The sequence below is a fragment of the Sporothrix brasiliensis genome, assembly GCF_000820605.1.
Source record: "Sporothrix brasiliensis 5110 chromosome Unknown Cont19, whole genome shotgun sequence".
Classification (NCBI taxonomy): domain Eukaryota; kingdom Fungi; phylum Ascomycota; class Sordariomycetes; order Ophiostomatales; family Ophiostomataceae; genus Sporothrix; species Sporothrix brasiliensis.
Genome location: NW_024467138.1, coordinates 1,687,096 through 1,699,756, shown reverse-complemented (window position 1 = coordinate 1,699,756; position 12,661 = coordinate 1,687,096). Strand labels below are relative to the sequence as shown.

Sequence of the window (12,661 nt, the reverse complement as noted above, 5' to 3'; positions counted from 1 at the left end):
CCCTCCTGACGCTACGACTTACGACGTACAAGGTACGAACTGCTGACGAGGGGTTCGCTATGGGCTTGGCTTCTGTCGTCGACAGGAGGGTCGTCGGGCCCCGAGGAGGTCTGCCCGAATATTGCCTAGGGGCGTGGATGTATCGCAATGCGCTGGCGTACTGATGATGGTTGCTTGGGTGGATGTGAGGTGCGAGGGAAGTAAGAGGAGCGAGAGGAGCGAGAGGAGCGAGAGGATCATGAGGAGCTTCAAGTTGAGCCTTGTGGTTCGGACGTTGAGTGAGACTGCATACGCAAAAGTCAGTTCTCTCATAACGACGAGGACAACGCCCGGTTCTACCAAAACTTCATCCGATGCACTCCCACAACTAGCCAGACTGCACACAACACGTGTTGGTTGCAGCAAGACATCACCAGACGTCCGTCTCCACGCCTTTAGGGAAATGAAGGCGAACTCTGCAATGCATGGGAACCAAGAATTTCCCCAAAAATGCTGTAGAACGAGAACGAACCGGCCAGCCGTGAACACGCCGGTATATGTCGTTGTTCCTTCTTGGGCATATCACAAATCTCGTGGCTGCCACACAAGAACGGATGGGCCCGAGACGCGGCTTGGGCACGAAATATTGATATACTTTGTATTGAATGTACATTCGTCGCAGCGTGGTCGTGTCAAACAGGTTGCAATGTGTCCATGTCATGGAGTACCTGCCTTAGACTCGATGGTATTGGTCGAGTTGGCTTGAGTGGCAAAGTGGCAAAGAGACGGCGCCAGGAGGGATAGCTGGAGGACATGGCGAGTCTCCGAGAAGCATGCGAGTGCTGGCTCCTCGCGTCAAAGTCGAGAGACAGAGAGGGCTGCAGAGCATGGATGGCGCTCGACCATATCAGCGATTGAGCCCCCGCCATGCACAACATCGACATGATCTTCGCGGGCGGCGTACATGTACAGTCGCATCACCTGCCTCTGGTCCTGCATCTGTCGATCGGTAGGTGTGCCGTGTAAGTAAAAGCATAACACAGATTATGAGCGAGCATGTATCCGACCTATGGTGGCGATCGTGGCTGGGATGACACTGAGATCGGAAGTCGATGGTGGTCACGCGACAGAGACACTGTGTCGGCAGACATTGTGTCGTTCGGAGATTTTGGCCACTTTAGACACTGGACGCTGGCCCGAGGTTTGGCTCAACGCACAGCCTGACCCGAAGGACCAGCGTGATAGAAGGGTGTGGGATTAGCAAAGCGGGCGGAGAGAGATGCCGCTGGCTGGTGCGGTTGCCGGATCCAGACGAAACAGCTTGGGGTGTAGGTCGGATGGTGGTCAACACTAACGTCGATACACGGAAAGTGGCCAGTGGTGGACTTGTCGATTGTCAAGCTGACATCCCGAGGGATGAAAGAGGGCTGCCCATGGGAAGCGGTCGACGCTGATGAAGCTGTTTATGATAGCAGAAGTAAACATCTCGCTCATTCCACGATGATCGACTTCACCTCCGTTTTGAACGGCGTCAACCAGCCCTCATGTCGCCGTCAAGCCCCCCCCCCCCCAACTAGAATGCCAAAGAAAGCCATTGTCAAGGCTGGATCCTTCTTTCCCGAAACTTCCTGAGTTTCCCCCACGGATGTTTGCCACAAACCACGACACCAGAAGCTTGAGAAGGATGTGCCCTGAGCAAAGTACGTTGCCGACGCCACCAAGCCGCTCACTGAAGCGGTATGTGTCGCCCGCCCTTCGACCTGGTTGGAATGTGCGTCTAGCCTCTTCGGGTGGATTGGGGGAGGCTCACAGCTGTGTTAGAGATTCCCTGGCCTAGTTGCTCGGGGTGTGAAGCGAGTACGTAAGAGTCGACTGTGATGACTTACATATGAAAAACGTGGGTAGCTTGGGTCTGGTCACGCCGGTGAGGTCTTCGGAAGAATGCAGCCACTCAGGATGCGCGCGCACCTGCATACGGCGTCTTCGTCGGCGTGAAGTGACGATAATTTGCCTCTCGTGGGGGTGGACGACGAGAGAAAGGTTGGCAAATCAGAAAGGTGGCGAGAGAAGCAGAGACGGTTAAGGTGAGAATGGGGGTCGTTGGAGAGAGTCATGCCCGCTCTTTCCTAAAACGGAAGACAGTCGAGAGTGTCCAAACAGGGGCAACGAAGACAAAAATGAAAAAGCGGAAAGGGCAAGAGCATTTGGACAGACGGCAGCAACGACTGGGTAGAAAAGATTGTAAAGTACAGAAAGAGCGACCGACCCAAAATATGACATGACAAAATACCCCTGAACATCAACCAAACTGCGACTTTTCTTCCTCTCCAATCACCCTAAATCACCGACCTCTCCTAAACTGTTGTCCCTTTCTGGGATAGTTGTTGTTTGGCATTTCTTTCGGCACTTTATTGTCTTGATTTTCGTCTCCCCTGTACGATCAGGTACGGTGACGCGTGCCGGCATCGCAGGGCAGTCTGATTCTCATTACGTGGTCGAAACCACGCAACGGAAGACGACCTCTCCTCTTTTTTCTGCGCTGGGAGCATCTCCTGCGTTTCCGGTAATTACAAACGACTCTCGCGACAAGCGGCAAAGGCAATAATCCATGTAGTCCGTTGTCGGCCAGGACATCCCGATGTTGCATCACTTGTTCTGCCCTGCAGAAACTATTCGCAAATGTGTCGGCTTCATATTCGATAACCAATACACTTTGGATCGGAAGTTTAGTGGGAAAGTTAGATTGCATTTACTGACTCGCAGGTATTCGAGACCCTGTGATTTTCAACATCTCTCACAAGACGGGCCTCAAAGGTGATCTTCATTAGAAGTATGTGATACCCTATCCCCTCACGAAAAACACAAAAATGATTCAAGCTGCATTACTTCTATACCGTTATGCTGTAGCTTTTGCCCAGCCGCTTCAGCAGGTGCTGCTCTGCTGTCAGCACATCGCCGCCATCTAGCGGCGCACTGCCGTCCAACGGAGCCAGTTTTGTGTCGAGGTTGCCGTCGACGAAAAAGGGAATCGAGTAGCGGTCTGTCGAGCCCCGGTTGATCACCCGGTGCACATTGCTCTTGTAGACGTTCTTGGTCCAGAGGCTCAGCATGTCGCCCACGTTGACCACGTACGCATCCGCGTTGGGCGCCACCGCCACCCAGTCACCCGTCGCTGCGTCGAGTACCTCGAGGCCGCCTGATCCGTCCTGGTAGAGCAGCGTCACGGCGCCAAAGTCGGTGTGTGCGCCAGCACCCAGCTGCCGGGCGTCCTCGCTGCGCTGTGGCGGGTAGTGCAGCAGGCGCAGGTTGCACACCGGGTCATTGGCCACGAACTCGGCGAATACGTCGTCGCCGTAGGGCAGGCCGCGGGCCAGAACGGCGAGTACGGTGCGCGCCAGCCGCAGGACGGCCGTGTAGTATGCCTCGGCCGGCTCGCGCAACGTGGCCTCGTCAAAATTATCGGCGTCGGCGGGAAAGACATTGGCGCCCATGAGGAGCGGGTGCTTGTGGGCGCGGGGATCGCCATACGGAATGTCTTGGCCAATAAAGAAACCCTCTTTCAGGTCGGGCAGGGCGCCTTCCTGCAGCACTTGAGCGCCGATGAGTTCGTAGCCGCGGTTGAGCAGCGCCGACCCGATTGGCGGCCGCAGTGTCTTTTTTGTCTCCAGCGGGAGGGCAAACAACTTGGCCGAAGCGGCGAGAAGTCTCTGCTGCAGGTCGCGGGGCACATTATGGCCGACGAGGGAGAAGAAGCCGGTGGCCATGCAGGCGGTGCGTACGTCGGCGACGACCTGGGCGGAGGCCTCGGACGTGGGATCCGCCAGGAACGGCGCAATATCGATGGTAGGGATATGGAAAGGCATTTTGTTTCGAGCTAACGATTGCGAAAGTTGTCCCCTTTTCCTTTGTATATAAAGTTGATTGATCTTCGTTGTCTTTTGTACCTAGTCCCGGAGGCGCTCGTGGTGGCCACCGCCGACGACACCTAACGTTTTGGGAAGATAAGACTGCTTGTGATGCCGAACCTGCCCGTGCTAGTAGAGGCCATGCGACCATTTCAAGATGTCGTCGGGTGGTTGGCGTCCCGTTCACGTTCGTGCACAACGCTCGATGTTGAAGATAAAACGACGTACAAGTACCCTTATCCGTGTAAGACGGCCCCTTGCGGAGAGGCCACTACTGCAGCCAGCCAATAGCCGTGATGGCTTGGCGCTTATCAGTTGGCGGAGGCTGCCGATATTTCGCTGATTTCTCGGCTTTACATGTTGTGTTCCCTTGAGACACTTGAATATTACACAGGTCGGATGCACCACCAGTGAAACTATTTGACGATACTCATACAATTCTGCTATACAACGGCACGTTTACCGTACAACGATGATTCGCCAGCACTCTGGCTGGACTGACAAATTGACTGAGTTGTGAGACACCCAACACCGAACGGCCTGCTACCGTTCCCTACCACCGTCGACTAGGCCTGTCGCTCTCACCCTGACGCTCCTTCTCTAGCATGGCGTCAAAGTCCTTCTGCGCCTGATTGCGCGCATACGACTTCTCCTCTTCGTCTTCGTTGAACGTGTAGTCGCCCGTCGTCGGCCGGTTGCTGTTGTCTTGTTTGCTCGGAGGCTGTGGCGGCGATTTGCCCTTGCGCAACGCCTCCCAACCGTACTGTCCCGGCGGCGACTGCGAAATGGCCGTGGGCTTCTCACCCGCATGTCCCGGTGAGCGCAGGCGGTCCCAGGCGGTGCCTTCGCCCGTCCCCGACGTCGGCTGCTGCTTCCAGCTGCTCCTGCGGCGCTGCTCGGCCGGTGACACGGGCGAAGCGTCGTCGTAAAAGTCGTCGTCGGGACCGGCGCTATAGTCGTCGTAGCTTTGTGTCTGCGGTTGTTGCTGTTGCTGCTGCTGTGGCGGACTCTGGTATTGCTGGTATTGCTGGTATTGCTGGTACTGCTGCTGCTGCTGGTCTGGCAGCACGCCGCGCTGCTGCGCTTCCTGATCCCGCCCGCGCGTCTCAAGAGCCTGGCGCGCCCCCGCCGTAGCGCTTGCGGCGCGCTCTGCGGTCTTGAGGATGGAATCCGGACCTCGTTTCGCAGCGAGCGCGGACTTGAGGCTCGTCCGCAAATTCGCCAACCGCGGGTCCCTGTCAAAGACGTACGAGTTGGCCACCGTGCCGTACGCAAAGAAGGCCGTGCGCAGCATAAAGTGCGACGCCGCAGCATACATACTGAAGCGGAACACGTGCCAGGCCGTCCGCGCCATCGGGCCCTCGATGAGGCGCGACGTCTTGGTCGGGAACACATTGGGGTCGAACCCTTCTTTCGGCTTGTAAAAGGGGAAGCCAAACGTCGGCCGCGTGCGGCGTTCTAGGAATATGGAGGTGCCCAGCATCACGGGGAACTCGTAGGACATTGTCGTTGTCAGCCCGGCCGTCATGTTGGCGAGGATCTGCACCTCCTCCTGGCTGAGCATGCGCTGGGCACGCGAGCGCATGCCGATCACGGACATGGCAATCGTGGCCCGGTACCAGCTGTCGTCGTAGCCGACCAGCCTGCTATAAAACGGAAGCTTAGGCAGCTCGTCCCAGCGGATGGGGAGGTACTGCGAGAGCGCGGCGGCCTCCTTGACGGATTTGACGTGGATGCTGCCGAGGGCGTTGGGGTCGGCATTGAGGTCGACGGGGCCCTCTCCGCTGCGGTTGTTGGCCATTGTGGGTGGGAGTGACCGTAGCTGGAGACTAGCCAGCCGTTGCCAATTGAGTTGGAAGAGGTGCTGGTGGTGGGTGTGAGAGGAGTTGGCGTCGAATGCGCACGCAGGTGTTGAAGCTGAGAAACAGGTGGCGATCACTAAAGAGCTCTAAAAAGCTGGCATTAGCTAGCGGGGTGATGAGATCATTCCCGTCCAGCTACACTCCCTCAGCTCCGGCGAAAGCATTTCGCATCACGTGCGAGCGCGCCACAAGCACCAGCCACGGTCACACAACGGCTGTCAACGTCTGTGTCAGGAAGGACCCACCGCGACATCGACGCGTTGTGGGGTACGGACACACAGCTCCCTGGCAACACCGACGCGTCGAATCGCGTTCCACTGTCGTTCTCTGTATTTGTACGGCAAAATGCACACGGCCACACAATCCACACAGTCGCAGCCCACACAATCACACCGTGGGCGAATAGCAGAGGCCATGCTGCATCCACCACAACACGCACTACCGCATGCCGACCTCACACGGCCCACCAATCCAGCCTCCCGTCCGACCAATGCTGCCTGGCGAGTCCGCTGCTTTGTCCAGCGAGCTTTGTTGCCATACATGAACAGACCTTATGTGAGTGGATTGGTTTGAGAATCGACTGGACGACCACACGCATGGGGACTAAACTAACCGACAGAAACACTACGGCAACCGGCCATGGAATCGAGTCTCGCACGCTCCACGGCCGAATCCTCCTCCATATCCTCCGCCGTTGCCACTACCACCTCCGCCGCCCATTGAGGTGTCCGAGACGACCAAGAACAAGCTGAAGAAGTTCCAGTTTCGTGAGAAGAAAAAGAAGACGGCGAAAGCGAAGACGGCTGCAGAGAAGTCTGTCGACGTCGACAAGCCCGTCATCAACGCAGCCAACACGAAAGGAGACCCCGTGCAGGCGATAGAGGTTGACGAGATCCAAGCTGCCGCGATGGCGCCAGATACGGCCTCGAAGAAGGCCAGCCAGAAGGCAGGCCGGCGAGATAGCCAGCGAGACAGCCGGAAGGGGAGCCAGCCGCGACAAGCAAGCCAGACAAAGCCCAGTTCGATACGACCAGGAGACGCGGCATCGGTAGCAACATCCACACCGCCAGACTTGGACAAGGAAAACGCCATTGCAAAAGATGGCAAGGATGGTACGACCAACGGGGCCACGGCCTCAGCCACCGGTGACCTCCCCAGCACACAGCCGAGCAAAATCACGCCCACGGTTGCTGCCACGCCCGAGTTCTTGAGCATCCACGTCCGCACACCCCGGGCCCGCTTTGCTTGGCAGGAGCTCGTTGGCACGCCCGACACCCCCAAGATCCGCGAGTCTCTCGGTATCTCGCCCGACGCCAAGCTGTCCTGGGTGACCGGCCAGAACCATGATCCCTCTCCTGTCGCTGCCGCCGTCGCTGCCGCCAAACAGAAGCAGGGCACCAAGCGTCCGCGCAGCTGCAGCCCGCCCTCGTCGCCCACCAACTCGCGCTCCAAAAGGGTTGCCGAGAATGTGCAAAAGTTCAAGGAGGTGATGGCTTCGGCCACGACGGCCAACCTGGCACTCGAGGCCCGCTTCCCGCAGAGACGCAACGGGCTGGCACGGCACCGGACCGAGGTCGGGCGATTGACTGTGCGTAGCGAGACCCCGGGCGCTGACTCGTCAAGAATTGGGCTGGAACGGCCGGCCAACCAGCCTGCAGCAAACGGACCATCACCACGAACTGCGGCCGGCTTGCGACGCTCCATGAGCTGTAACACGTTGACGACACCAACAACAAAGCGGCGAAAGACAGACGGCAACGACCTGGGTGCTGCGCCAAGCCCACGCGGGACGATTCCACAACCACGGCAACCATCCGTACCACAAGAATCACGCCCACCGAGCCGGCAACAAGTATCAGCACCACCGCCTCCATCACGGCAAGAAGAGGCACTGGCAGAAGACGAGCTGGCAGACCAGGTCGATACGGTCGATATGGTCGACGCAGAGCCACCTGTCAGGCCTGCCTCACCCGTGTCTCTTCACCGGCTTTCCCTTACTGTCAACGACGACGCTTCTCGGGAGAAAGATCCCAGTATTCCAGATACAGAGTCCAACGGCAAGCCTGCCACAACTGAACCAACAGAAACAACGGACGCAAGAGAAATGACAAAATGGACAGAAACCAAGACCAAAGACAACGTGTCCGACTACGGCAACGATGTCTTTGACGACTTTGACGACCTTGATGACAACCTCTTTGACGACGACATGCTGGCCGAGATCGATGCTAGTCTGGCGCCCCCCAAGCGATCCGATACGGAAACGAAGGTAGTTGCCGCAAGAATGGCCGATACCGGTGCTGAGGACGAGTTTGGCGACCTGGGCGACGGCCTCGATGACGACGTATTTACCGCCGTGGCCGCTGCAGAGAACGCTACGACCAAGAAGAACCAACAGCAACAACCCATTGACCTCACAAGCTCAATACCCCGGGCCGACGACACCGTCGACACCAATGCCGCCTACACCAAGCCGGCGCCTGCCGCTGCGCCTTCAGCCCAACCAGGAGTGGCTGACATGGAGGACATGTTTGGCGGCGACGACTTTGGGGAAGACTTTGATTTCGAGGCCGCTGAACTTGCTGCCACCCAAGCAGCCAGCCGCGCCGGCCCAGCGTCCACAGCCGTTACGCCCTGGGCCAACACACAAAGCGTATGATGCCACCCTCATAGAATGGCCCGATAGAGTATATGGATATGATGGAATGACTGCTTTGGTTCTTTCTTACGTCCTGTGTACTAAGACCTGTCTCTCTCTCTCTCTCTGTAGTCCAGCCACAAGCGCAAGGCCATTCAGCGATATCTTGTAACCAACGTGCTCATTTCGTCGTACCATGACGAGCGAGAGAGGCTATGCCAAGAAAAGGTACCTGGCCTTGCTGAAACACCTGAAAACCCTACTTGCGTCTTCCGACCCGCGCTGACACTTTCAGATACTCGTTGTGCAGGCAGACGGTGACCGGTCAGGCTCGATGCGCGCCGTGCATCTGCGCGGCGACTGGTTTGACACACCGGCCGCCGTCAAGGCCTACGTCCATGTCCTCGGCGAGTTTGACGCGACCGGCATGTGCGTTGTCGACAACGACCACGGTATGCTCATCCTGCACCCGGACCAGCTTGTTTCTGCCACCAACGTTGCCGAGTCCTTTGACTGCACGCGTCGTGCCGTCCTCAAGGACCGCGTCAAGTCGGCCAGCGACGCCAGCCCGCCCCTCGTCTACGGCACGCTGCTGCACGAGATCTTCCAGGAGGCACTCATGAGCAACCAGTGGACGGGCCCCTTTTTGCGCACTGCCATCGACTCCGCCATCCAAAAGCACCTCGAGGATCTCTACATTGTCAAGCTTGACGTGCCCACGGCCCGCGAGTATCTCTTAACCCGCACCCGCGAGCTGCAGTGCTGGGCCGAGCTCTTTGTGGCACCGAAGCCAAAGGTACGTCGTGCCTGTGCCTGTGTGAATGTGAGGAAATACGGCGCGGAATTTGATTACGAGACCAATCTAACTCGTGACAGCCCGGTGCAAATGCTGCAGGCCGTAATGGCGAAAAAGTTAACATGTGTGTGAGCAAGCTGCTAGATGTCGAGGAGCACGTCTGGTCGCCCATGTACGGCCTCAAGGGCAACATCGATGCCACCGTCCAAGTCACCATGAACGCCGGCAGTGACAGCAAGACCCTCACGGTGCCCTTTGAGCTCAAGACGGGCCGCAACGCCACGGCGGCGCACCAGGCACAGACCGTGCTGTACAACCTGTTGCTGTCCGACCGCTATGACATTGAGATTGTGTACGGCATTCTTTACTATACAGAAAACTCGCAGATGATGCGTATCCCGGCCGTCCGCAACGAACTGCGCCACATGATCATGAAGCGCAACGAGCTTGCCTGCCACATCCGCGAGAGCAGCGTCCAGTTGCCGGACATGCTGCGCAATCGCAACGCCTGCGGCCGCTGTTTCGCCCAGACCTCGTGCTTCGTCTACCACAAGCTCGCCGACGAAGGCACCGCCGAGACCAGCGGCATGGGGGACAAGTTCAACGAGATTGTCGGCCACCTCACGCCGAAGCACCGCGACTTCTTCTTGAAGTGGGAAGACCTGCTCACCAAAGAGGAAATGGTCGGCCTCAAGGTCCGCCGCGAGCTGTGGACCATGGTCAGCGCCGAGCGCGAGAAGCTCGGGCGCTGCTTTGCCGACGTCATCATTGAGCAGGGCTCCGCGTACGAGGAGGCCGGCAGCAGCAAGGTCAACCGGTTCCACTACACATTGGTCAAGGAGCACCCGACGCCGGGCTTTTCGTTTATGGACTCGCAGCTGGCCGTCGGTGACCCCATTGTTGTATCGGACGAGGACGGCCACTTTGCGCTCGCCATTGGGTTTGTCATGGCCATTCGCAAGCAGCGCATGGACGTCGCCGTCGACCGCCGCCTACACAACGCCCGCATCCGTGAAGCCGGCTTCAACGAGAAGATGAACCAAGTCTTTGCGGGGATCATGGAGGCGGGCGCCGGGCCAAGGAAGCGAATCGGTATCGAGGAGAACTATGGCGGGCGCTCGCGGCTGGGCAACGACCGCAACGGCAGCAACAATGCGCATGCCGTCCGCTACCGCGTGGACAAGGACGAGTTCAGCCAAGGCATGTCCACCGTGCGCAACAACATTGTGCAGATCATGGCGGGCCACCGCGTCGGCCTGCGCGAGATTCGCCAGCTCGTTGTCGACCTCGTTCCGCCGCGCTTCAAAGCGGCCCCTACACAGTACGTGCTGGACGACGGCGACGGCACCGATGCGCTCAACGTTGACCAGAAGCGCGCCATAGCCAAGGTCATGAGCGCCCAGGACTACGCCCTCGTGCTGGGCATGCCGGGCACGGGCAAGACGACGACGATTGCACACATTATACGCGCCCTCGTCAGCCAGGGCAAGAGCGTGCTGCTGACCTCGTACACGCACACGGCCGTCGACAACATCTTGCTGAAACTGCGCCACGCGCAGACGCCCATCCTGCGCCTCGGCGCCCCGTCCAAGGTGCACCCCGACGTGCGCGACTTTGCCATCCTGGCGGCCGAGCCCAAGGCGAGTCTCGAAGACATCCGCGCGGCGTGGCACGACACGCCGATCGTGGCGACGTCGTGCCTGGGTATTGGGCACGCCCTCTTCAACGAGCGCATGTTCGACTACTGCATTGTCGACGAGGCCAGCCAGATTACGCTGCCCATCTGCCTGGGCCCCATCCGCATGGCGCGCACGTTTGTGCTCGTGGGCGACCACAACCAGCTGCCGCCGCTGGTGCAGAACGAGGAGGCGCGCGTGGGCGGGCTGGACATTTCGCTGTTCAAGCTGCTGTCGGACACGCACCCCGACTCGGTGGTGAATCTGGAGCACCAGTACCGCATGAGCGAAGACATTATGGCGCTGAGCAACACGCTGATCTACCAGGGGCGCCTCAAGTGCGGCACCGAGGCGCTGCGGACGCGCACCCTGCATGTGCCCGACATGGCGCGCCTGCACCAGCACCATCACAACGCCAGCTCCATGGCGCGCCTGACGCCCGGCAGCAGCTTTTGCGCCATGGGCGGCAGCGCGGCCTGCTGGCTGCGCGATCTCGTGCGGCCGGAGACGCGCGTGGCCTTTGTCAATACGGACTCGATCGACGGCAGCCGCGAAGAGGCCAAGGGCAATCGCATTGTCAACCCGTGCGAGGCGCGCCTGGTGACGCAGCTCGTCGAGGCGCTGCTGACGGTCGGGGTCCCTGCGTCGGAGATTGGTGTGATGACGCACTACCGCTCGCAGCTGGCCCTGCTGAAGCACCAGCTGCGCGGCGTCAAGGCCAGGGGCAGCGACATTGAAATGCACACGGCCGACCGGTTCCAGGGCCGCGACAAGGAGGTCATTGTCCTCTCGCTCGTGCGCAGCAACGAGTCCTGCAGCATCGGCGATCTGCTCAAGGACTGGCGCCGCGTCAATGTGGCGTTTACGCGGGCCAAGACCAAGCTGCTGGTCGTCGGCAGCCGCAGCACGCTCCAGGGCACCGGCTGTGTGGAGAGGGACAGGAAAGACAAGAAGGAGCGGATGGACAGAGACTTGCACAATGGCGAGACCGGCGAGGAGATGCTGGCGCGCTTTGTGCGTCTGATGGAAGAGCGCCGCTGGATCTACGACCTGCCTGCCGACGCGCTCGACAACCACCTGTTTGAAGAGCTGCCGGCGACCCAGGCGGCATCGGCCTCTCTGGGCGCGTCCCTTGGAGCCGAGAAGGGCATGATGGGCTATGGCGGCGGCGCGCGCTTCCCCGGCAAGGACGACAACTACAACCAGACGACGCGGTCTGTGCCGCCGCAACCTGTGGCGCGGATACAAGCACAGAAACCGTTCAAAAAGGTCGGTCCGGCGACCGCAAAACCACCAAGTCGGCAGGGCATCGTTCCGTCCGCCGGCAAAGAAAACGCGCGACCAGGGCTTCTGCAGCCCGGCAAGCGGGTCGGCAGGGATAAAGAGGCCCTGCTGAAAGGACGGCCCGTGCTGCAGGGCATTCTGAATGACATGATGGGCGGAAAGCATCCAACATGATTGGGATCGGTGCTCTATTGTGCTGTGGGCTTTTTCTTTTCGTTTTTATTTCTTCTTGGCAAAGTAAACAAATCATGGGCAGAGGCACAAACGGACGGTTCAGCATTGCACAGGATTGGATGGCGTTCATTTGTCGGTTTGAGTATGTTTCTTCAGTCTGGATTAGCCTTATTTTGGAAAACAAAGCCATATATTGACACAACAGCTGTAAAGATGCATGCTTCGTCAGTGTCGGATGAGTAGAGTGCCTAAAGCCGTCGTAAAGAGACTCCACTGATCGCGCCGAAAGGCATTACGACGTCGTATACAAGACTGGCCCAGTTCTTGAGTCGTTTGTGAACGTCACA

General features: G+C 58.8%; 3 protein-coding genes across 3 annotated transcripts; 1 reads left to right on the top strand and 2 right to left on the bottom strand.

Moving 5' to 3' along the window:
• Positions 1-2,867: 2,867 nt before the first annotated feature.
• SPBR_00860 (2OG-Fe(II) oxygenase family oxidoreductase) lies at positions 2,868-3,842 on the bottom strand (the record flags this gene model as incomplete). Its single annotated transcript, XM_040759179.1, has 1 exon — positions 2,868-3,842. The coding sequence occupies one exon, from the start codon at positions 3,840-3,842 to the stop codon at positions 2,868-2,870; it is 975 nt and encodes a 324-aa protein (XP_040618279.1).
• A 595-nt stretch (positions 3,843-4,437) lies between these two features.
• On the bottom strand, positions 4,438-5,685 carry SPBR_00694 (uncharacterized protein; the record flags this gene model as incomplete). Its single annotated transcript, XM_040759013.1, has 1 exon — positions 4,438-5,685. The coding sequence occupies one exon, from the start codon at positions 5,683-5,685 to the stop codon at positions 4,438-4,440; it is 1,248 nt and encodes a 415-aa protein (XP_040618278.1).
• A 475-nt stretch (positions 5,686-6,160) lies between these two features.
• SPBR_00015 (DNA replication ATP-dependent helicase Dna2) lies at positions 6,161-12,314 on the top strand (the record flags this gene model as incomplete). The annotated part of the gene is made up of 5 exons (XM_040758336.1): positions 6,161-6,301; positions 6,366-8,399; positions 8,517-8,612; positions 8,680-9,180; positions 9,261-12,314. The coding sequence occupies 5 exons, from the start codon at positions 6,161-6,163 to the stop codon at positions 12,312-12,314; spliced, it is 5,826 nt and encodes a 1,941-aa protein (XP_040618277.1).
• Positions 12,315-12,661: the final 347 nt, after the last annotated feature.